At 39.2% G+C, this 26,482-nt stretch overlaps 1 protein-coding gene and 1 pseudogene across 1 annotated transcript; both read left to right on the top strand.

The window, feature by feature from the left end:
• The first annotated feature begins 12,887 nt into the window (after positions 1-12,887).
• LOC121807834 lies at positions 12,888-13,196 on the top strand. The gene has a single exon (XM_042208207.1). It carries the CDS (start codon positions 12,888-12,890, stop codon positions 13,194-13,196), a length of 309 nt encoding a protein of 102 aa, XP_042064141.1.
• Positions 13,197-19,891: 6,695 nt separating this feature from the next.
• LOC121744223 lies at positions 19,892-23,852 on the top strand (annotated as a pseudogene).
• The last annotated feature ends 2,630 nt before the right edge of the window (positions 23,853-26,482 follow it).

Raw genomic sequence — 26,482 nt, 5'->3', positions numbered from 1 at the left:
CACTAAATAAACCCTCTACCTACAAAAAGGCATCTCAAAGCTCAGAATGGGTTCTGGCTATGCAAGAAGAGCTGCAAGCTTTGATTAGAAACAATACTTGGTTGATCACTTATCTACCTCCGGGTAAAGTCCCTATCTCATGCAAATGGGTATACAAAATCAAGTTTAAAGCTGATGCTACTGTGGAAAGATACAAAGCTCGTTTGGTTGCAAAAGGCTTCACTCAACAGGCTGGTGTTGATTATCATGACACCTTTTCTCCTGTAGCCAAACTCACTACTGTCAAACTCATGCTTTCTCTTGCTGCTATTAAGGGTTGGACCTTGGCACACCTGGATATTAATAATGCATTCCTATATGGAGATTTGGAAGAAGAAATCTATATGTCCTTGCCTCCTGGTCTAGTTGTTGATGATCCTCCACCTGGCTCTGGAAAACTTGTTTGTCAATTGAAAAAGTCCTTATATGGTCTTAAACAAGCCTCCAGGCAGTGGTACCTGAAGTTTTCTCAAGTTCTATCTGGGTTTGGTCTGACTCAATCTCCTTCAGATTATTCTTTCTTCTACAGACAATCTCCAACCGGCCATTTCTTTGGTGTTGTCATATATGTGGATGATATCTTAGTAGCCAGCAGTGAAGAGAGCATGATTTCTGAGTTTAAATTCTTCCTTACCAATCACTTCAAATTCAAGGACTTAGGCTATCCTAAATATTTTCTAGGCATGGAAATTGCTAGAAACAACACTGGGATCTTCATTTCTCAGCATAAATATGCCTTAGATCTTGTGTCTGATGTTGGTTTGCTTGGATGCAAACCTGCCTTTACCCCCATGGATTCCATCAAGCAGCTACAAATGGATGCAGGACCTCCACTTGATGATCCTACGGCTTACAGAAGACTCATTGGAAGGCTGGTTGATCTTTGTATCACAAGACCTGACATCACATTTGCTGTAAATAAACTAAGCCAATTCCTATCCAAACCCTGCTTAGATCACTCTCTTGCTGCTGAAAGAGTTCTTAGATATCTGAAAGGGACAATTGGTCATGGCTTATTCTATTCAGCTCAAGCAGACATCTCTCCTAGCATCTTCTCTGATGCTGATTGGGCTGGATGCCCAGACACCAGGCGCTCCATCTCTGGTTTTTGCTTATTTATTGGCACTTCTTTGATTTCTTGGAGATCAAAGAAACAACATACTGTCTCGAGGTCCTCTGCTGAAGCTGAATACAGGTCCATGGCCCTTGCTTGTTGTGAGATAGTTTGGATAATTGCTCTACTTAAGGATTTCGGCATAGAGATGAAACAACCGGTTCCCTTGTATTGTGATAGCCAGACTGCTGTTCACATTAGCTCTAATCCGGTTTTCCATGAGCGCACAAAGCATATTGAGATCGATTGCCACACTGTTTGTGATAAAATTCTTGAAGAAGTGATACAAACCATCCATGTTCACAACAACAATTAATTGACTGACATATTCACAAAGCCCTTAGCCGCTGCTCCTTTTCACAACTTGTTGATCAAGATGGACTTTAAAACTCTGTACAGTCCATCTTGAGGGGGCCTATCAGAGCAACAACATCCATGCACAACATTCATGCACACAGCCGCATCTACATCACGCCCATGCAGCCTCCCATGCATCCTCACACACACGAGCACATTCCATGCAGAAGAGGTTGATGCTTCAGTTAGTTAGTTAGTTAGTTGACAGCTGGAGTTAGTTAGATTTCAGTTTATTTGTTAAGTCCTTTGTTAGTTAGATTCAACACCAAGTATATAAGGTGTCTTTGTATGCATTTTGAATTCAATGAATAATATCTCATATTTTCTCCCAAGTTCTCTCTCACTGTTTCTCCAATCAACTCTATCATTCTATCTTCATAGATCTATCATTCTATCTTCATAGATTTATCATTCTATCTTCATAGTTTTATCAACTCGTCTCTGTTATGAGGCGAGAGGTAGATCTCGATCACGGCTCTGTATGTGTTGGACGGAATTTGAATGTTTCCCAAAAGTGAATCCGATCCGTTGTCGATTCTGAACCAGTGGCCTTCGTCTCCCGGTGCAAAATCCGCCGGATTTTGATTCTATTCGAGAGATTCAGAGCTCTTTTCAGGCCGGATCAGTGTTAACGGGGTGGTAACGGCGTGATCGGTTTTGTTGACGTCGTAGTAGAGGAAGGTGACGTTGACGTTATACGTGGTGACGTGGTCGACGAGGCTTTAGAGCGCGACGGAGAGGGTGAGGTTGGAGCTGCGGAGGAGGGAGGCGTAGCGGGTGACGTCCTTGCGGAAGTTCCAGAAGATTCCTTCGGGGGTGCTGGAGCGGGCGATCTCCGCGTCGGCTAGCCAGACGTTGGAGGCGGCAGAGAAGTGGAGGACGGCGTTGGACTAGGAGCAGTTTGCTGGGGAGGAGTAGGTGGCGTTGGTGGTGGGAGTGGTGAAGGTGTGGGAGAGGAGGGGAAGGATGCATGAGGGGGTGAGGGAGTCGAAGGGGAGGGGGCGGGTGACTTCGATGTATTGTTGGGGCGGGGCGGAGGTGGGTGGTTTTCGAGAGGTGAAGCGGCAGTGAAGAGGCGGCGGAGAAGGGAAGAATTAGGGTGAGTGAGAGGAGGAGGAGGTGGTGGAGAGAAGGATGCATGGTGGTTGAGATGAGAGATTTTGGAGGAGGGGAAAATGGATGAGATTTATGACTTAGGTTTTGTCTTGTCAGTTTTTATAGACATAAACTCACAATACTTTTGCTTGGATGAAAATTTAGCACCATATAAAAGATTCAATTTTGTTCATGACAAAATTTGGACAACTGATCCACGTGTATTTCATGTATACTTTTGTTTGACCATGGTTTTGAATTGAAAACATAAGATCAGATTAATACTCACTCATGAAGAAATTTTCAATGCACAAAATTTAGTCTGTAGCCTTTTGCTGCAAATTGAAATTGCATGAAACAACAATGGCATTGAAATTTAATGGATAATAATCCGGTGTTTTTTTTTTAACATTTTGGAGGTGTGCCTACGGCATGTTATTAGTTTTTGTAATCGAATTCCAGTTCGCAGGCACAAGGTAAACATGCACCGGCACAAGCGGTCCATACCCTTCCTTGATCGCGTTGCAGATGCTCTAACTTTGAAATTGGACAACGGATTTCCAAGGAAAGTTTTTGTCCCGATAGAATTCAATTCAATTAGTCCGAATTGAAAATAGCAAGCCTCCCATATACTACATGAATATGATTGTTACGAAAATCTACTGAAAATTTTCTAACAACTTAATTCTCTAATTTTATTAGTTTGACCTTAAATTTGATACTAAGATTTTGTATAGGTTTTTTAGATGCGTTTTGATTGTTTATATGGAAGTTTTACTATCATTTCATCTATGTGGTGAATATTTTATTGATTGTTTTATAGAAAATATTTGAGGAAAAAATGTGTTCAATAAAATTGAAATGAATTTATTTGGACATCTAAGACAAGATGAAGTATCTTGATTGACATGCACACATCTTATATTTCAATGAAATAAACTTGTCTTACTTTTTAAAAAAGAATTCCGCCTCTAACTTGACTGACCTATAGCATTAAAAGAACCCACAGTCATTAAAACTAAGACCAAATTTATATAAATTGATTCGATTGACATCTCAAAATTTAAAAGTATTGATAGATGAAATTATAAATATACTTCATGGCTTCATGCTTTCAAGACTCAGGTTTGAAATTCTCTTGTCAATTTGCAACGACTTCAAAAAAAAAACCTATAATTACCTTAGATTTATCCAAAAATTTCTTTCACCTATAATAAAATGAGTACATATAATATGAAATTTGTTTATCATATGAAATCACTCTTACAATGTTGGCAAAATTTGTTTAATACTCCTAGTATTAGAAAATATTAGAAATATATTTAAAAATAAAAATTAAAGATAAAATAAAAACATTCAAGCTTATCAATGCATAGTGAATAAAATTATTTATGATTACTAACATTGATTTGTATCTTTATGTGGCCGTGGAAGTCCATATTTGCTACCCTGTAACCAGGCCCAATATCTAGTAGTCCGTTGCATTTTGTGTTCGGCCTAAAATGAGAGCCCGGTGCCGCGTGTTGGCTAACGTGTGGCGGGCTGAGGACATGTGGATGTCTGTGTGATAATGAAGTAAACATGCCTCTCCCCTTTCTATGATACATGTGTAATAGGAAAGCAACACAAAGTTTCTTTTCCTACATCTATGTGTATCTGTTCTAGTAAAAATGTGTTTGAACACATGCATGCTGATGTTGGTTCAGCTTTTGTTACTACTCATGGGGGTGCTCTTATTTCCAGTTCATTATAGATGATTTTTAAGAAAGGCATGGGTGTTTCTTTTAAAACATAAATCAGATTGTTTTTGAGAAATTTAAAAATTGAATGTGTTTGATTGAAAACCAAACAAGAAAAAGGATTAAAACTGTGAGAACAGGTAATGGTCTGGATTTCTGTAACTCTCAACTGAATTACTTGTGTGTCAGTTTAGGATTAAGAGACATAAAACTATCCCCTATTCACCACAACAAAATGATGTTGCAGAGAAGATGAACAGAACTTTGTTGGAAAGAGTTAGATGTATTCTTTCTCTGTCAAAAAAGTTTTGGGATGAAGCTATTAATACTACTACCTATTTGATTAATAGATCTCTCTCTGTCCCTTTAAAAGGAAAACATGTTAGCCTTTCACACCTAAGAGTTTTTATACATAAACAACCTCATAAACTTGAGCCTAGGTCTAAGAAATGTGTTTTCTTGGGATATCCTGAAGGTGTAAAGGGCTATAGGGTGTGGCTTAAGGATAAACCTAGATTCAAAGTGTTAAACGGTTGAGAAGAAGGAATATTTAGTGTAAGGTTTGATATTATTTTCATTCCAATCGTCCATGTTAAATAGGAGTACAATCATCTCAACATGGTAACTAAATCATCCTTAGTCTATACATGATTTGATCAATCCCTTAATGTGGGGAATTGATCCTTAATTTATTCTCCTAAATCTTTCCTTATTCTAACACTCCCCCTCAAATTGAGTAGTGGGATCTCCGATACTCAATTTGTCAAGTACCTCTTCAAGACTCCTTGAGCTAACCGCCTTGGTTAGTATATCTGCCAATTGATCTTCAGAACGCACAAATGGAAATTCGACAATTCCTTCTTCAATCTTTTCTTTGACGTGCTTCGTTCAGTCATGCTGCACTGGATTCTCTGAAATGCTTATGGCAGCTTTGTTATCGCAGTACAGCTGACTCTTGCTTAGAACAGAGTCAATCTCTGTCATCAGTTTTCTCAGCCACATGATTTCAGTCAGACCACTCTTGATTCCTCTGAATTCTGCCTCTGCACTAGATAGAGCTACCACCTTCTGCTTCTTACTTTTCCATGTTACCAAGTTTCCCCCAACAAACGTGAAGCAGCCCGAGGTCGACCTCCTATCCACTGGATTACCTGCCCAATCTACATCAGTATACCCATGGATTTCTAAGCCTCCATTTTTCTTGAATACTATTCCATGTCCAACAGTTCCCTTCAAATATCGAACTATCCTCCGCGCAGCTTCTAGATGTTCGGCCTGGGGTTGATGCATGAATTGACTTACCACTCCTACGGCATAAGCAATATCAGGTCTAGTATGAGATAAATAGATGAGTCTCCCAACTAATCGCTGATATTGCCCTCGATCTGCCGCCTCAGTTCCATCTCGTATCTTCAAGCCATGATTTTGAACAATCGGGGTCTCGGCTGGTTTACACTCTAGTTGGCCGGTTTCTGCTAGGATGTCCAGGATGTATTTTTTCTACCTCAAGAATATCCCTCGTGGTGAGCGAAGAACTTCAATTCCCAAGAAGTACTTGAGGTCACCTAAATCCTTCATTTCGAATTCTTTGAAAAGCTTTTCCTTCAAACTTACAATTTCCTCCGCATCATCACCTGTAATAATCATGTCATCTACGTACACAATTAAGCAGGTAGTCTTTCCCTCTTGTCTTTTTAGGAAGAGTGTATGATCTGAGTTGCTTTATCTATATCCATAGCTTTTCATCGCGTCTGCAAACCTTCCGAACCAAACCCTCGGTGATTGCTTTAGTCCATACAGAGTCTTTCTTAGTCTGCATCCTTCACCTGTCTTGAATTCGTCTGAGAAACCTGGTGGTGCCTCCATGTATATTTCTTTCTTCAACTCGCCATGAAGAAAAGCATTTGTGACATCGAACTGGTATAGTGGCCAATCTCGATTGGCAGCAATGGAGAGTAGTACTCGGATCGTATCCATCTTGGCCACTGGAGAAAAGGTCTCCGATTAGTCTATTCTGTAAGTCTGAGTATACCCTTTAGCCACCAACCGAGCTTTATACCGCTCAATACTTCCATCCGGTCTCCGCTTAATGGTAAACACCCATCTGCACCCAACTGGTTTTTTTCCTTCGGGTAGTACACACCTGTCCCAAGTGTGATTCCGCATCAAGGCATCGATCTCCTTTTTCATGGCCTCCCTCCAATTTTTGTTTTTCATTGCCTCATCTGCTGACTGTGGGATCTCTTCCCCATCGTATAGTGCTTCCTCAAAGGCATGAGCCATTTCAGTTAGATGACCTTTGGCCAAGTTCGCAATAGAGTATCTTGCCTTTCTGTTGATTCTCTCTGGAGAGTATCTCTTCGGAGGTACTCCTTTATTCACCCGTGGAGGTAGTATATATCTTCCAGTATCGGGATCGATCCCCTCAATGTCGTCCGTTTCAACTGCTTCAAGTTGATCACTAATCTCCCCCTGAGTCCCATTCACAGTATCAGATTCACTAATCTCATTGACAGGAGCAAGAGTACTTACATCCGATATCAGAAGCGGAGAGTCAATATTAGGACTTGTGTCACCTGCCGCTTCAGTCTGTACCACATCAGAGACTTGCCCAGCGGAGTTGCGTACTGCTTCCTCTAGTAGGTCCGCTTCTGGTACACTTGGCACTGACATCCAGCTTAGAGGGTCACTAATATTTTGCCTACTATCGCTCTCCCCCTGACCGCTAAGATGGGTATAGAAGTATTCGGATTCAAGGAAATCACAATTCATGGTTGTGTACATGCGATTTGACTTAGGATCAAAGCATCTATAACTCTTTTGGTTCACTCTGTACCCCACAAACACACATTTAACGGCACAAGGGGATAACTTTGTTCGTTCATGTTTTGGTATATGGACAAAGACTGAGCATCCAAAGACTCGAGGTTCTAGGGAAAGATGCGGAGGTATGGTTGTGTGTAGGGCTAGGGTATCGGTTGGTGTTTGGAATTTAAGGATATGGGTGGGTAGCCGATTTAGAAGATAGGCGGAAGTGGCAAGGGCTTCAGGCCAGAAGGTGTTTGGAACTTGTGATTCTATGAGCATGGCCCGGGTCATTTCGAGTAGGATTCTATTTTTTCTTTCGGCTACCCCGTTTTGTTCTAGAGTGTGGGCACATGTGGTTTGGTGTATCATTCCTTTTTCTAGGATGAACTGTTTCATTTTGGAATTAACAAACTCCCCCCCCCCCATTATCAGATCGAATGACTTTTATGGGTTTTTGGTATTATGTTTGGACAAGGTCACATAAATGGGCAAAGTGTTCGAAAACCTCAGATTTATGCTTCATAAAGTATACCCAAGTCATACGTGTACAATCATCAACAAAGATAAGAAAATATTTAAAACCTTGTCCCCCAACTACTGGTGCGGGCCCCCAAACATCGGAATGTATCAAATCAAATATGGATTTAGTACGGGAGTTACTCAAAGGATAGGAGTTTCTATGGCTTTTAGCCAAAACACAAGTTTCACAATACATGTTCGATTTTGGAGTAATATTGGGAAATAACAATTTTAAATATCCCGAAGAAGGATGACCTAAGCGTCGGTGCCAGAGCCAAGCTTCCCTATCCGCAGACCAGTGAGTTAGCATGACAGCTCCTTTTTGGGCTATCTCATCCACGTAGTACAGCCCGTTACTTTCAGTGCCACGCCCAATAATCTCTCCGGTCCTGATATCCTGCAGTAGATAGAAATTCGGTTGCATTAGTAATGTACAATTTAATTCCCGGGTCACATGACTGATTGCCAATAATTTATGGGATAGTGACGGAACATGCAGACAATTAGACAATTCTAGGGTTGGAGAAATCTTCACAGTCCCAGCCTCTTTTACAACCGTAAACTCCCCACTAGCAGTTTGAATATGAGATAAGTGAGGTGTATGAATCTTAGTAATATCCGACTCATCATAAGTCATTGTGTCAGTAGCCCCACAATCAAAAATCCACCTATTGATTTTCCCAGATCCTGCAGACATTGAGCATGCTATCCCAACATTTTCTCGGACTTTAAAACTATTTTTACATTCAATTGGGGCTGATTTGCAGTTTTCAAAAAACCTGGGGGTTACTTTAGAATTTCGGGAATTACTGGGGGCAGAAATGAATAAATTATTGGGATGGGGTATATTTTGTAAAGGATAGAGAAGTTCCTCCAGCGGCGAATTGAGCACTTTCGGCTGCTCTCGGTGGTGCGCCGGTTAGCTGATCGTTGCCCCGGGTGTGAGCGGCCGCGTCGCAGTTGCCCTCGGTGGCGGCGAGGCTCGCTGTTTCTCCATCCGCTCCAAAAGCTACGGCGGCGTGGCCTTTGCTCCATGGTGGCCGAGTAGCCGCTGGTTTATGCTTCGACTTCCACCAGTCAGGATATCCCACCAATTCGAAGCATTGTTCTTTGGTGTGTTTGCGTTTTCCACAGTTTGTACACACTAATTTTGACCGATCTTCATCCATTCTCCGTTCATCGGAGGTCCGTTGGTTCCACCCCCCGTTTCCGCTACTGCCGCCGCGACGTGGAGCGGAGGGATGATTCGGCCTTCTCACCGTGAACAGCCTTGCTCCAATTCCGTCTCCTGGGGATTTTCCGTCGGTGGGGCGAAGGATTTCCGATCGGGCATCCTCTCGCTTCACTATGTTGTATGCCTGCTCGGCTGAGGGAAGTGGTTCCATCTTCAGCACCTCTCTCTTTACCAACTCATATTTACCATCCAATGCAGTAAGAAATTGATATAATCGATCTTGTGATGTTTCTTCGTTGTAGATCTCGATATCTTCTGGGTATTTCATCCGATTGGGCCGTTTCTGGTCAATTGCCATCCATATTTCATTGAGGTCGTTCCACACCTCTTCCAGCGTGGTGTTCCCCTGTCTTAGGGTGCTCGCCCTACGGTGGAGATCGTATGTTTGTAGCGAATCTCCGCCGCTTTTGTATGTTACAGCTAGGTTGTCCCATATATGTTTCGCCGTTGGTTGTTGAGCAACACGGCTAACCAGTTTGGTCTCGATGTTTTGAACTAGCCACGTGAATACACAATGGTCGGCTTCCTGCCACTGTGTAAACGTTGGATCGGTTCTTGGCGGCGGGGTCGGGACTCCTGTGATGTGAGATACCATCCCCCTTCCACTGATCGCGTTATGCATCAGAACGGACCACACCGGATAGTTCTCTCTATTGAGTTTGAACCCTACTGTCAAGGGTTGAGAATCGGTTTTGTATATGTGTCTTTCTGGTTTGGTTTCGTGATTTTCTGGTGGTTGGCTTTGCATAAGTCTTTTACGCATGAAGTTTGAAAAGAGGCGTGCAAACTCATCCGCTTCGGATGTGTTCGGGTCGCCGGTGATCTCTTTTTCGATTTCTGACATTTCTACCTTTTTACAGGTTCTTGGCCAAGAGGTTGGGAAGGGTTAAGAGCGATGATGAGATTGATTCTGAGCTCCCAGAATCATTGCTGGCTCTGATGTCATGTTAAACGGCTGAGAAGAAGGAATATTTAGTGTAAGGCTTGATATTATTTTCATTCCAATCGTCCATGTTAAATAGGAGTACAATCATCTCAACATGGTAACTAAATCATCCTTAGTCTATACATGATTTGATCAATCCATTAATGTGGGGAATTGATCCTTAATTTATTCTCCTAAATCTTTCCTTATTCTAACACAAAGTCACCATCACTAGAGATGTTATTTTTAATAAATCTAAATTTTTCCGGCTTACTAAATCTGTGATTTCTAAATCCAATGATGACTCCAAAAGGTAGAGGTTGCCTCAAGTGAGTTGAAGGGTTATGTGACTCATGACCTGATCCAAAATGAAAATGCTTTTGAAAATGAGTCAGAGTCTGAGTTTGATTTCTAAATTTGATATTGGTCAAGCATGATAATGTGTCTGATAGTGTTACTGAGAATGTGGCTGAAGAGGTAGATGCTCATGTTGGCATTAACATTGTTGAATATGATAATAAGCTTGATAGTTATCTGTTGTCCACAGACAAACCAAAGAGAATTATAATCAAACCAAAGAGGTTTGGTGATATGACAACATTATTGACACTACCTTTCTATGTTCATGAATCTGATGGGGATGAACCTAATCTTATAAGCAGGCCTGAACCTAAGGATTGTTCTATTGTTAAGTACAATTGGATTGGATCTACAAGCTGGAGCAGAAAATTGCTGGCCTAAGTTAGGTTAAACTTGTTGCAAAAAACTTGACTTAACAAGAGAGAAGTGGAGATAGAGGAAAGGGGAGATGGAGAGTGCTTTTTACAATTGGTTATGTGTTGGAACTTGAAACACTTATTTATTTCCTTATTTCTCTTTGTTTGTATTGTAAATTTTTATGTGGAGTAATAGTTTCGTGTATTTATGAGATTTGAGAATTTGAGAAGTTGGAATTTGTGTGTAAGAGATTTTTATTGGGAAATACATTAGAGATTTTGGGTGAATGGATTATATCAATGTTTTAAAAATCGGACCGGCAAGCGAACCGGCGACGTTACTGGTTCACGGTTCAACCGGTCAAACCACTGGTCTAACCGTTTTACTGTTGCAAATATATATAAAAATATATTAAATTTAGTAAATGATTTACAATTAATAATATATCACAAAACATTAAACCTTATAGATAAGTAGTGATGTATAAATATAAATAATATTAAAATTTAGTAAATATATTCAGATATATATATATATATATATATATTTAATATTAGTTAGTCTAGATAAAAAATTTAATATTTCACATATTAAAATAATGTTTATTTTAATTTAAGAAAATTTATTTCATAAAATAATATATAATTAAATACGAATTAAGTACTTATTAATTAGTTTAGATAAGATTATTCATTAATGTCAATAGCTAGGGTATATAAATTAAGTATGTAATATAAAAAATTTATTTATAGTAAATAATGAATCTTATATGGTACTAATAATAATATAGATGGTAAGTAGAGCATCATTAAAATATAAAGGATGATAATTATATATATTATAATTAACAATTATATTAAAGAATAATAAAATTAAAATGAATTATTAGTTTTTGTAGATAAAAATTAATGGTTAATGTATAAAAATATTTAATGTTCAAATTGTTCAATGAGCCCATGTGATATAAAAAATTTATTTATAGTAAATAATGAATCTTATATGGTACTAATAATATAAAGAATAATAAAATTAAAATGAATTATTAGTTTTTGTAGATAAAAATTAATGGTTAATGTATAAAAATATTTAATGTTCAAATTGTTCAATGAGCCCATGTGGTGGAGTGGTAGAGGGCTTCTTAACTAGAAGAAAGGTCATGAGTTCAACCTCTACCAACAATAAATTTTAAAATATTTTGAAAAAAAAAATAGAAAACCGGTTTCCGGTTCACGGTCCAACCGGTCCGACCGGCCGGTTCCACCGATTCACGGCGGTTCAATGCAGTGGTGGTTTAAAGGGGTGAACCGGACCGGACTAACTACTGGTTCGCGGTCCGACCGGTCGAACCGGCCGGTCCGGTCCGGTTTTAAAAACATTGGATTATATAGTTACTGTTTGAATTTGTGCTTTTTTCATTTAGGGAGTAGTATATTGTGTAATAATTTCTTAAATATATTTTAATTACTACTATATTTTAACAACTTATTTGTATTAACAATAGGGATGTAATTAAATATAAACTCTAAATATTATACAAACTTCAAACTGTGATCTGGACCGTTTCTAACGGTTTAAATCATAGTTTGAAGTTTGTACAATATTTAGAGTTACCATTTTATCACTATCACAATATGTATATAATAGTTATTTAAATCATGGTATTTAATCAAATTATGGTTGGTGTAATAAGATTTGAAATCAGAATAAATATTTTGTATACAAATAAGATAATTAAGATAAATTGAAAATTTCTGATTTAATATTTTGATTTCAAATATTATGAGACTAACTAAAACTTGATTAAAAACAATGAATTATATTTCATATGCAATCATACAAATTATATAATTTGGAATTATTATGCATTTATGTCTTTAATATTTTATAAATTTGTGAAAGAAGTAGGAAATGTAAAATATCTGAAATAACAATATTGAGTGGCGCAGAAAATCTAATATGTTAATCTTGATAATTGATGATTCTGTGCTTTACATATATCACAACAGCATTAATGGACATTTGTCTCATTAAATAAAATTTAGTAATAACAAAATAAAATGATTTGGATTGAATATAAGATATATAATCTATCAACCAAAGTATAAAATCCAGTCCGAATACAATAATTTAGCTCATACGCATATAATTTGAGTCCACATTCTAAAAATATTTTGTCGTAACTCCTCTTATTATTGGTTAGTAAAATCATAAATATTGAAAAAAGAAGGCAGAATTATTGGCAAATAACCCTTATAAATACTCCAAGCAAGCATTATAGCCAAAGTCATCCTACACACTCATAAACCAAGTCTGCTCCCAACATCTCATTTCTCAACTGCGATGGATCAATTCGAATTCAACAAAGTTGACGTCACCGGCGACCAAACGGAGAGCAAGACATCCATTTCCAACACCGGAAAAGCTCAGCAGCAAAAATCCCAGCCGATGAACATTCCTGGATCGTCGAGCAGGGCATGTGTGGGAGAGTATAATGAGAAGGGAAATGAGGGATTGCCTCCTCACGAGTATTTGGCGAAGACGAGAGGGGCGTCGCCTTCGGTGCATGAAGGGAAGGGGCGGACTCTCAAGGGCAGGGATTTGAGCAATGTGAGGGATGCTGTTTGGATACAGGCCGGCTTTCAAGATTAAACTTAGCACTGATTATTATATATAGTAATAGTACTCCATATATGTTATGAATTAATGTCTGAATACTACATACTACTATTGTTTAGGAAAGTGGGGGAATTCAATCTTACCTTTTGGTTTGGGTAAATGGTGAAGTTTTCTGCCATCTTCTTCCATATATAGTAGCTTCATTACAGGTATTACATAGTATCATAGTATGTGTTTTGGACTAGTATTTATATATATATATTTTTTTTTCTTGGTCAGTGTGTATGTTTAATTTATGGATTACTTTACTTCCTAATTGAAGGAGGCATTATATATTACTTTCGATTGAGTTTGGGAATTGATTGTGATAAAAGTAACCACGCATCATCTGGGTCGTTCATCAGAGACCACCAAGATCGACGGACATGATTTGAAGGCAACGGTTGAATCAGTTGGGATGCCGTTGCAGCTGGAATAGCTCGTCGTTGAAGGAGCGTGCATTGTCCATATATAAAGGAGAGATCAGATGCATGCACAAGCAGAGTGTGTGTGCATAGTAACTGACACCAATCAATTCTTGTTTTCATTTGCTTGATTAGCTTTTGGAGAAAAAGTGAGATTAGAGGCAAGTGTGAAGTTTTGAGAGTTGTATTCTTCATCGTTGTAATCTTCAAATCATCATCAATAAAGATACCTTCTTCCTCGCCCGTGGACGTAGATCGAAAGATCGAACCACGTAAAATCCGTGTGTCCATTTCTTTGTTGTTCTTGCGTTTTACAAATCGGTGGCCAACTATAACAAGTGGCGCCGTCTGTGGGAAGGGTTTCAGATCCGATTGGTTATCGATGGTGACGGCGAGATTCGAAGCGGAGAAGTTCTCGGGGAAGAACGATTTTGCTTTGTGGCAGATCAAAATGAGAGCTCTGCTGATTCAGCAAGGGCTTGATGAAGCCATTGCACCGGATGATTCGAAAGGAAAGGAGAAGGAAGATCTCGATGAAAAGGCTGTGAAGAAGAAGGTTGAGATTGCCAAGAAAGCACACAACGCTATTGTTCTCAACCTCACTGACAAGGTGTTGCGCGAGGTTGCGAAGGAGACCACGGCGCTTGGGGTATGGATGAAGCTCGAGGACCTGTACATGACCAAGTCTCTCGCCAACCGCCTATATATGAAGCAACGTCTGTTCTCATACAAGATTCTTGAAGATCGATCTTTCGCAGAACAGATAGATGATTTTAATAAGAATCTTGATGATTTAGAAAATGTTGATGGCCCGATGAAGAATGAGGATAAGGTCATCATGCTTCTGAATGCTTTGCCTAAATCCTATCAGCACCTCAAGGATGCAATGTTATTCGGCAGAAATGCAGAATCTGGGATTACCTATGAGGAAGTTCAATGTGCTCTTCGCTCAAAGGAGCTGGAAAAGAACTCCTCTGCATCAAGTGAAAGCAATGGCAATCAAGCTCTGAATGTGAAAGGCTTCAAGGGAAAGAAGAAGAAATGGCCGGGATCATTTAAACCCCCTCAACAACAGAAGCAGCATGATGGGGGAGGAAAGGAGACAAGGAGCTGTCATTATTGCAAAAAACCCGGGCATCTCAAGAAAGACTGCTTCTCTTGGAAGAAGAAGCAGACTGAAATGGCTCAGAACCAAGCTGATTTAGCCCTGGAGGAAGAACCGGCTCAGGTTATGAACATCATAGGAAGAGAGATTGAGAGGGCTTGGATCATGGATTCCGGGTGTAGTTTCCATATCAGCTCTTGCAGGGACTGGTTTGAGAATTTTCTTGAAGCAACCGAGTCAGTGATGCTTGGCAATGATCAAGTCTGTGCAGTAAAAGGAGTTGGAGACATCAGGCTCAAGACCAACAACGGTGCAGTCAAGATCATCACTCAAGTGAGGTACATTCCAAGCATCAAAAGGAATCTCATATCAGTTGGTGTTCTTGAGTCAAAAGGGTTCAAGATAATTTCTGAGAATGGGCAGATGATTGTTTCAAACGATGGTGTTGATGTGTTGAGAGCCAAGAGAAAGAATAGCTTATATTATCTGGAGGATGAGGCTATAGTTGGATCTTTGAATATAGCAGAAAAGGTTGGCTTTGAGAGATGGCACAAGAGGCTAGGACACATTGGTGAGACTGGTTTGAAGGAGCTCATCAGAAAAGGGTTGGTTCAGGTAGATGATCCTTCAAGGCCAAACATATGTGAGCATTGTGTCTTGGGAAAAAGCAAGAAGCTACCTTATGAGGCTGGTACACATTCATCCACACAGATATTGGATTATGCTCATGCAGATTTGTGGGGGCCTACAACACCTCTGACCTTGGGAGGAGGAAAGTATTTTTTGTTCATCATTGATGACTATTCAAGAAAGGTTCGAGTGTTCATACTGAAGGATAAGTCACAAGCTTTTAAGAAATTCAAGGAATGGAGTCAGGAAATGAAGCTCAAAGCTGGAAAAACGTTGAAGTGCTTGCGGACTGATAATGGCCTTAAGTTCCTATCAAATGAATTTGAGGTTTTCTGCAAGAGTAATGGGATCACCAGGCACATAACGGTTCCAGCCAACCCACAACAGAATAGGGTGGCTGAGAGGATGAATAGGAGTCTCTTGGAGAGGGTTAGGTGCATGCTGTCATCATCTGGCCTTCCCAAGAACTTCTGGGGAGAGGCAGTGTCTACAGCAGCCGTTTTAATCAACAATTCACCTTCATCAGCAATAGGAAATGAAATACCGAATGCAAGATGGTATGGGAGAGATAACAGCTACAGGGCATTCAAGGTTTTTGGCTGCAGAGCCTATGCCCATTGTAAGCAAGGCAAGCTCAATCCTAGGGCGCTTAAGTGTGTGATGGTTGGCTATCAACATGGAGTAAAGGGATATAGACTATGGTGCACAGAAACGAGGAATCAGAAGATAATCATCAGCCGGGATGTGGTCTTTGATGAAGAGAATATGCCTTTTCTGAGTACTGATGGTCCCATAGACTCTAGCCAAAGAACTGATGTGGCTGGGACTTCTGAGCAGGAGATTTCTGATGGAGGTGGAGTTGCTGAGATGAGTCCAATTCTTGGTAAAGGTGGAACATCAGATGGAGGTGGAGCTGCTGAGCCAGGTAACTCTGATCCTAATACTGATGGCTCAGAAGCACCAACACAGATAGGTAGTGAATACAAGTTGGCTAGAGATAGAGTTAGAAGAGAAATCAGAAAGCCTACCAGATTTAGTGACTATGAGATGAGCTTTTTTGCTCTGTGTGTAGCTGAGGTTATTGAATATGCTGAACCCTCTAGCTACGCAGAGGCCATCAGAAGCAAAGAAAGTGGATAATGGCTCAAAGCTATGAAAGAGGAGATTGAAAGCTTGATGAAGAACTGGACCTGGATATTGGTCAAAAATCCCATGACTCAGAAGATAATCAGCTGCAAATGGATTTATAAGAAGAAGATTGAAGTAGGGGAGACTGAGAAAATCATATTCAAAGCAAGGCTTGTGGCTAGAGGTTTTACTCAAGAAGAAGGGGTGGACTTCAACGAGGTTTTCTCACCTGTTGTTAAGCACACTTCAATCAGGATTTTGCTGGCTTTAGTTGCTAAAAATGGTTGGGTCTTGCATCAGCTAGATGTGAAGATAGCCTTTCTCCATGGAGAGTTGGAGGAAACCATTTACATGCATCAACCAGAGGGCTTTGAAGTCCCGGGAAGTGAAGGTATGGTTTGTTTGCTAAAGAAAAGTCTGTACGGGTTGAAGCAAAGTAGCAGACAGTGGTACCTCAAGTTTGATGAACATATTACTGCTATGTGATTAAGGAAATCAGATTTTGACAGTTGTGTATTCATAAAAGAAAGGGATTGAGCTGCAGTTGTGTTTCTTCTCCTCTACGTGGATGATATGTTAGTAGCAGCTGCAAGTGATGCTGAAGTAATCAAAGTGAAGGCAGAACTTGAAACAAGGTTTGACATGAAAGACTTGGGAGAGGCTAGGAGGATACTTGGAATGGTTATAGTCAGAAACAAAGAGCAAAGGGAGTTGAGGCTGATCCAATCTGATTATATCAAGAGATTGTTGCTGAGGTATCAAATGAATAATGCAAAGGCTGTGAGCACCCCTTTGGCAGCTCATTTCAGGCTCAGCATGGACTAGAGGCCAAAGAGTGATGGTGAAAGAAGGGAGCTAAGTAAGATTCCCTATGCTAACATCATAGGCAACATCATGTACACAATGCTGTGTACAAGGCCGGATCTAGCACAAGCCATAAGTGTCACAAGCCGCTTCATGTCTGATCATGGTAGAGAACATTGGAGTGCCTTAAAGTGGCTGCTCAGATATCTAAAGGGTGCAGAAGACTACGGGTTGGTATATAAGACAGAAGGTGATCAGCAAGATAGGGCACTCGTTGGTTTCTGTGACTCAGATTTTGCTTCAAATAGAGACAATAGGAGATCCCAAACTGATTTTGTTTTCAACCTATATGGGACTGCAGTTAGCTGGAAGTCGGGTTTGCAGCATGTAGTAGCCTTATCAACGACGGAGGCTGAATATATTGCCATAACCGAGGCAGTGAAGGAAGCAAAATGGCTCAAGGGAATTCTGAGGGATTTTGGTGAAGAGCAAGAAACAGTGGACATTTTCTGTGACAGTAGTAGCGCATTAGCCCTTGCAAAGCACCAAGTGTTTAATGAAAGGTCTAAACATATAGACGTGAAGCTCCATTTTGTAAGAGATGAAGTGCAGAAGGGAGAAGTCAGGATGAGGAAAGTGTCAACTGATCACAATGCCGCAGACATGCTAACCAAGCCCTTGCCAGCTCTAAAATTCAAGTATTGCTTGGAGCTGGTGGGTCTCCGAGAATAGTGAAGGGGGACCAGGCTGGGAAGAAGGTGGAGTTGATGGCGTGGTTAAGGTGGAGATTGATAAAAGTAACCACGCATCATCTGGGTCGTTCATCAGAGACCACCAAGATCGACGGACATGATTTGAAGGCAACGATTGAATCAGTTGGGATGCCGTTGCAGCTGGAATAGCTCACCGTTGAAGGAGCGTGCATTCTCCATATATAAAGGAGAGATCAGATGCATGCACAAGCAGAGTGTGTGTGCATAGTAACTGACACGAATCTATTCTTGTTTTCATTTGCTTGATTAGCTTTTGGAGAAAAAGTGAGATTAGAGGCAAGTGTGAAGTTTTGAGAGTTGTATTCTTCATCGTTGTAATCTTCAAACCATCATCAATAAAGATACCTTCTTCCTCGCCCGTGGACGTAGATCGAAAGATCGAACCACGTAAAATCCGTGTGTCCATTTCTTTGTTGTTCTTGCGTTTTACAAACCGGTGGCCAACTATAACAGATTGGAACACATTTATAATGAAGATAAAATGTTGTGTATTTATAGAGTGCAAAATAGAAAAAAATTTAAAAAAATAAAATAAAAAATTAGAAAATTAAAATCATAATTCGGACGCCTGTAATAGTCCGGACAATGATCATCCGCCTATAGTCCACTAAGTTAAGGGCGTGGGCATGGGACGCGCCATCGTCTACCCACCTGCAGTGGTAGATGATGGGACGGGCGATGCATATGACAGACTATTATCCGCCTCATTGTGAATGCCTTCAGTTCTGTTCAGCAAACACTTCAACACATGCAAATGCAATCACATGCAAGACATCCAAGAATCACATGTTTTTACTACCCTAACAAAATTAATTGAAAAAGTATATTCATCTAATGATTTGGTTATTGGGTTTTTAACTAAGAGGTCTAAGGTTCAACCCTCAATAAGAACATATTTTTTCCATTCTTTACTTTATTAATTTATCAATTCATATTTCTTCTTATTATCAAAATAATACCTTTCCATTCTTACTTTTTTATTTTATCAATTCATATTTTTTCTTATTATCAAAATAATACCTTTAAATACTTTATGAAATCTAAACTTTTACTAATTTGCATATATTATGTTGTTATATTTATGCTTTGGTTAAAATCATTTTTAATCTTGTGTTAATGTTTTTTTCTTCTAATGTACTTATAATTTGTGATCCATGCATCTTATTCTTTATGCAACAAAATAAATATTTTAAATATTTTTGAAATCTAAATATTTACTACTCTACTTATACTTTTGTATATAATATTTATAATAATTTGTTATTTTAAATGAATAATACATATTTACAAGTTAATGCATGTTTATGTTTATATTTTATTAACAAAGCTAGTGCTACTTAAATATTAATATAATATTATTTACATTATTATTAAAAATAATATTAAATTAAATATTTAATATTTAAATATTAAATTTATTAATATTTAAAAAATTAAATTCCGCCCCGCCATTTCCTGGATCCGCTACTGTTTTGAGATTCAATGAGTCATAGTAATGTTAGTTTTCGATTACAACTATGCTTTTTTTTTTCTTTTTTTAGTATTTTCTTCGTCTCGAAGAAGATGACTTATTTCTTGAGTGACATTATGTGTTGAATGAAGAAAATAAAGTAAGAAAGAAAAATAAAATAAATAAAGGTGTTTATACTTTTACTTAGTAATGAATACATATAAAAAATGGACATCGATATTTTTCAGTGGAAGCATAAAGCCTATTCGCGTTTTTAGTTTTAACTGAAGGCATTGTATATTTGTATTTACGCGTTTTCAGGAATCAATCTCGTGAACGCAATCGCATTCAAGTAGTCCTTTCGAGTCAATCAACTTTTTAACTGAAGGCATTGTATATTTGTATTTAAAACGTCTTTTGCTTCCAATTTGATTCTCCCCATCTCTCTTTCGAGTCAATCAACTTTTTATTATGTTTGCATTTGTAGCTGTGTGCTCGACTGAGTCAACCAGGTTAGGCGGTTGAACTATTTTCAAGAAACTCGTTCTATTGCCATTTCGGAGCTGGCTTGATTATTTCATTGTAATTCTACTCGAATTGGGGTTTCTGATGAAATGAAAGAGCTGTGGAGATCTCAAAATCGGTTCTTGGCGGCATTTGCTTTATGCACCCTTTGTCTGCTTAACTTGGGTATTTGCTGCTCTCTCAATGATGAAGGTATGATTTTTTGTGTTTTTTCTGCCTTTGATATTGCAATTGTTGATGGGAAATGAAGTGGAGAAGCTTTTTTGCTTTGAATAGGCGTGGCTTTGCTGAAATTTAAACAAGAAATTGTGAGTGATCCACATGGAGCTTTGTCAAATTGGGTTGATGAAATTGGAATGGAGAATCCATGTTCTTGGTCTGGTGTTGGCTGCTCAAAAGGATATGTTGTTGATTTGTAAGTGATTGAAATAATGCTTTTAGTTTGTTGTGGATTTTGAATTGCAGACCATCTTATACTGCAGGAACCTCAAAGATCTATGCCTCAGAGGTACTTTGTCTTCTCATATTGGGACCCTAATTCACTTGAAATCTCTGTAAGATAATTCTATAGTTCAAACAATTCAAATTTAGTATTTTATTTCATTGCCAATTTTGTGATCTGTTTGCAGTTTTATTTACTTGAAATTGTTTATTTGAAGAATTCTGCGCAACAACTCGTTTTCGGGTGTGATCCCTGAAGAAATCACTTACATAAAAGGATTGGAGGTGTTGGATTTTGGATACAATACCTTTAGTGGACAGCTTCCTTGTAGTCTAGGCAACAATTTCTCAATGACACTTCTGTAAGTTGGATTGAAGCCTGCTCATAAGTCATGCCTTTGATGGAACATCTTTTTCTCTGTCTGATGAATAGGCTTCTTTTGTGATGCAGTTTGCTCGATAATAATGAGCGTATTAGTCACATATGTCCTGAGATTTATGAACTTCAGAAGCTATCTGAAGTTCAGGTGGAGGAGGAGCTGTTGTCGAGATCCAAAGAGGCAGCTTGTGAAAGCCTATTTACGCCATGGTATGTACAATCTATTCACCACTTTTGACTTGCTTCGATTCTTGAATGGTAGCTTGTTTGTTCGTGTAGGTTTTGATAAGTCGCTGAGATTGACGTATCACCCTCCCATTATAGCTATATTTTCTGTAGTTTGGATTTTAGCATTCTGCTTTTTGTCTGATTATTACTGAACTCATCTTATATACTGAAGCATCCAGTTTTTTATCGTAGTTGATAGAAAACACACATTTCAAACCTTCAGTTAATCTCGAATGGCCTATTGAGATCTGTAATCCCAAAATAAAAAAAAAGAAAACAGAAAATGGATGTGAGGGTGCAATGTTAACTTCAATATCCATTATTCCATTTTGGTGAGTGAATGACGGCAATATGAAAAAAATCCAAATGAGTATTAGTAGTAATAATAAAGTAGAGAGTGACAATGAATGAGAGCTTTGGTAGTGATCACAGTGGATTTAACACGTCTATGAAGTTTTTTATGTGACACATGGATATAATGAACAACTGTGTTTATAAATAATTAATACTCCTATATATTACTATTAGCATAAATATGTAGTGAATACATATCTACAATAAGAACTTCTGTGTTTGTACATAATCATGTAAACTCATGTCTTAATTAGATCAAAGATAGGTTCTAAACTTTATACTCTCTCCGTCCTTGAAAAGTATGAACATATGGTTCGGCATGGGTTTTTATTTATAATTGGTAAAGTAAGAGAGAGATAAAGAGTACTGTTAGTGGAGTGTGGGCTCCACATTATTAGTAGTGTAGTGTAATGGTATAAGTTGTAAATAGAATGATGTGTAGGGGTAATGTGTTGTTTAACTATTCCAAAATTAGAAAGTTATAGTTCATACTTTGAGGGATGGAGGGAGTATGATTTACTCGTCCTCTCCTTAAATGCATCAGAGTCCTCATTGACATTCAATATACTTTTCCTTTTCAATTTCATGATATCCCATTACCTCCACAGGACTTCTTGGGAAAAACGAGATGCGGGAGAGCAGAAATTATTACAAGAACCACCGATAAGAAAAAAACAGCCCTTCAGGTTCCGTCTTCCTCCAAGTTCCCCTCGAGAATTTCAACCACCCTTAATTCCAGATCCAGATTTAGCCCCTGCTCCTACTCCTGCTCCTGCACCTGCTCCTTCTGTGCCTCAGTCTCCCGCGCCTTCGCCTTCGCCTTCACCTTCACCTTCACCTTCACCTTCACCACCTTCCTCTCTCTCTTGCCCTTTCGCTGACAATAATTCTCGAACAATACTTCCAGAAGCAGAGAATCGAACTCACCCAGCTAAGAGAAGCACAAGAATCGCACACTTGTATTGGTTGCAGCCATTGGTGGCTCTCTATTACTTTTGCTTGTAGTCATTGGAATCGCCGTTTATCAATATGGTAAAGTTGCAACTGTCAAGCCCTGGGCGACGGGATTAAGTGGACAGCTGCAGAGAGCGTTTGTAAGTGATGCGCCTTCTTACCTCTACACTGCAAATCATTTTTAAATTTATGTGATTAATTTCATTGTTCTTGCAGCGTGAGCCATAGCGGATCTCAACTATGATGAATTCTGACACTAAATTATCCATTCTTGGCGTCTCAGGTGTCCCAAAACTCAAGAGATCCTAACTTGAGGCTGCTTGTGAAGATTTTAGCAACGTGATTGGTTCAACCTCGATTTGTACCTTCTATAAGGGCACATTGTCCAGTGGAGTAGAGATAGCAGTCGCATCCGTTGCCATGTCATCTGCAAAGGACTGGTCTAGTAATCTCGAAAGCCAATTCAGAAAGAAGGTGCAATTTATGTGATTATGTGTTTCATGAATGTCTTATGTATGTCTACATCCCGTTCTAGACGGAGATCCGTCTTAGAGTGATAAAAATCTAGTCCTTTGACACCCTTTTCGTCTGCGTTTCAGATTGACTCGCTATCGAAAGTGAATCACAAGAATTTCGTCAGCCTACTCGGTTTTTGTGAGGAGCAGATGCCCTTCACAAGAATGATCGTTTTCGATTTTGCTCCCAACGGGACTTTGTTTGAGAAGCGGAACACTTGGACTGGACAACACGATTAAGAATAGCAATGGGAATCGCATACTGCCTCGAGCACATGCATCAAATGACACCCCCGTTAGCCCACAGAAGCCTGACCTCCTCGTCAATCTATTTAACTTAGGACTACGCTGCCAAAGTGTCCGAACTTGTCTTCTGGGACGAGGGCACTGCAGCAGAGAGGCAAACGGATCCGCAGAGCAACGTCTACAGCTTTGGCGTGATACTGTTTGAGATGATGACCGGTAGGCTTCCATACACTGCGGGTAGTGACTCTCTTGAAGACTGGGCGTCCGACTACCTCAGGGGAATGCAATCTCTGAGGGAAACGGTGGACCCGACCCTGGGAACGTATAACAAATTGGTGAACTCATAAGGTCTTGTGTAGATGAGAGGCCGTCGATGAAAGAGGTGTGCACGAGGTTGAGAGTGATCACCGGGATAGGGCCCGATGGAGCCATCCCGAAGCTTTCACCCCTGTGGTGGGCGGAGCTTGAGATTCTGTCGACTGAGGCCAGCTAAGGTTGGGAGGGATTTGACAGAGGCATTGTTTATTGGCTGAGGAAGCTTCTTGCTGCCTCTTGGTATAAACTGAGGTATGTAAATGGCAAATGCAGTTCAAAAAGCGCGTGTCTAATTGGAACTAGTGTAACACATGTGATGTGCTATTACTAATTTTATTCTTATATCAATTCAAATTTTGAGTCTGGTTAGTTATAGTAGAAGAATTTGGTATATATAATATTCCTTGTCAACAATATGTAATTAAAATGCTAAAATTATTGCCAGGGGTAGCTAGAGGTGTCCACGGTTCCGGAACCGCCGGTTTCGGTTTTGAAAAATGCTGAACCGGAACCGAACCGCGAGAGTGTTTCGCGGTTACGATTCAGGTTCCAAAACCGCCGGTTTTGGTTTCGGTTCCGAACCACCGGTTTTTTGCGGTTCCGGATTGGTTTCATGGTTTTTCGAAGGTTTTTTGTAGTTCCGGTTTGGAACCGCTCGGAACCAACGGTTCCGGCACGGTTTCGGTTCGAAACCATAACCGACGGTTACAGTTTCGGGTTTAACCGCCGGTTCGGTAAACCTTGAGCAGGTCTAGGGGTAGCGCAGTTGGTTTCGAAAGGGCAGAGTTGTAAGAATGCAAAATTATTACTCCATCCATCCTATTATAAATGATGTGAATTCCTTTTTAGGCCGTCTCATTATAAGTACCACCGTTTCTTTTATGGCAAAAAATTAATATTCTCTCTCTTTTACTTTATCTTCTCCTACTTTTTCTCTTTGCCCCTCACTCACTTGTACTTATTCTTTCTTAATTTAACAACTAAACACCATTACCTAAAATCTCTATCCAAAAGAAATGTGTGTGGGAGGAAATACATAATAATTCTTGTATATAAAATTAAGTTAGTAAAACAAATTATTACATATACAAGATCAGATCCCAATAAAATATTGTACTAGTAATCTTTAAGGGATATTGGTCCCTAAAACTTGACCAAATTTTGGTATTTTCCACTAACTTTGAAATTAGTATTCCCTCTGTTCTTGAAAACTTGTTATTTATTTTCATTTTTTGTAAATTTGTCACCCTTCACTTTTACTATTTTTGGTAGTGGACTCGCATTCCATTAACTCATTTTCAATCACATTTTAGGGTAATCATAATGGATGCCCTAGTGGGCGCCACATCAACATTTCTTAGTCTGCCCCTTCTTCCTGCAATGGTGTCGCCCTAGTGTTCGCCCTATCAATTAAACTCCATTTGCATTTAATTTTTAATATTATTATTTTTTATTTTTGTTTTTAATTACAAAAATACTACTCCCTCCGTCCCATAGTAGATGTCACACTTGAGAGATGATACAGGATTTTAGGAGATGTTATTTTGTGTGTTAAGTGGTGAGAGAAAATATAATTTTATAATTGATGTGAGTGGGAACTTTTTCTAAAAGAGGAAATGTGACATCTTTTGTGGGACAAACTCTGCACTGCGCGACTTGAGTTCGAAACTCACTAAGAACTAAAAAGGAAAGTGTGACATCTACTATGGGACAGAGGGAGTAAAATATATTATATTAAACACCACATATTTTAAAAAATAACTACATTACTTAATTAAAAAAAACTACATCATACTTACCTAAAAAATAAAAAAACTGCATTACTAAACTAAATTTGTGCGAAAAGTGTGTGAAAAGTGAATGAGGATGGAGTATCTATAATGGTTTAATAAAGCATAAATTTTTTTTTTAAAAAAAGTCGAGATCGGGCACTCCCTTGCAATGGGCGCTCGATGCATCGCCTGACGCGTTTTGCGACCGAGTGGGATGACCGATATTTTGGTCGTCTCACTCGGGCGCCCGATGCATCGGGCGCCCGAGCCCGATCTCCACACTATTGTGGATGCTCTTATTATAAAACTAATACTCCCTCCGTCAAGGCATTAGGAGTCCCGGTTGAGTTGAGTGTGGGTTTTAAGAAATGTTTGAGTGTGTGATAATGGAACGTGGGCCCTATTCGCATTATTACTTGCTTTATTATTTGGATGTGTTTTTACTTGTATTTTTTAGTGTTTTATTTTATAATATTTTTATTTCACTTTTTATGGAAATGTATAACCGGGACTTCTAATGCCGGATGGTTGAAAATGGTCAACCGGGACTCCTAATGCCGGACGGATGAAGTATATAAAAGTAGGATCCATATGTTACTAAAATTTTCAACCCACTTTCTTTTTTTTTGGTTTGACCACAGGTGTTCCGAATCCGCCTTTGGCGGAATCAGATTAATCCTGTTTGACCGGGCTTGCGGATTAAGGTCGAAAGTCTTCTAGCGGGTGATGGGGTTTGAACCCGTGACCTCAAGGTTACCACAGCTCCACGCTGCTAAATGCGGTACAACCCGTTGGTTCAACCCACTTTCTATTAGTATATTTCTTAAAATCGATGCCAAGTCAAATGTGGACAAATTATTAGGAATAGTTAGGGCCAGTTTTTTAGCCTTGATAATAGAGGAAAATGAAAGTAGTCCACCTTTTTCTCATTGTTTTGTAGCATTGATCGTGTTTCCATTCGACCCGGGATTTGGGTCTTCGACCCGTCCTTTTTTACTGTTTTAATTAGAATTTCATTGCTAAACAATCCACAAAAATTTGTGGGTTTATTTTCCAATTTGGGGCAGTGTGAGAGGACTATAATTCATCTTCCTCATCTACCCTCACATCTCATTACAGCGCTCCAAAGTTTGCAACCAAGAATTTCATTTTGTGGAGGTAATTCTTATACAATTGAAACTCATGCTTATGATATCTTTGACATCGATTCTACAATTTTATCGGTCAGATCGAATC

Source organism: Salvia splendens, chromosome 1, assembly GCF_004379255.2.
Source record: "Salvia splendens isolate huo1 chromosome 1, SspV2, whole genome shotgun sequence".
NCBI lineage: Eukaryota > Viridiplantae > Streptophyta > Magnoliopsida > Lamiales > Lamiaceae > Salvia > Salvia splendens.
The sequence above is the reverse complement of the archived record's forward strand: the minus strand, read 5'-3'. Positions and strand labels throughout refer to the sequence as shown.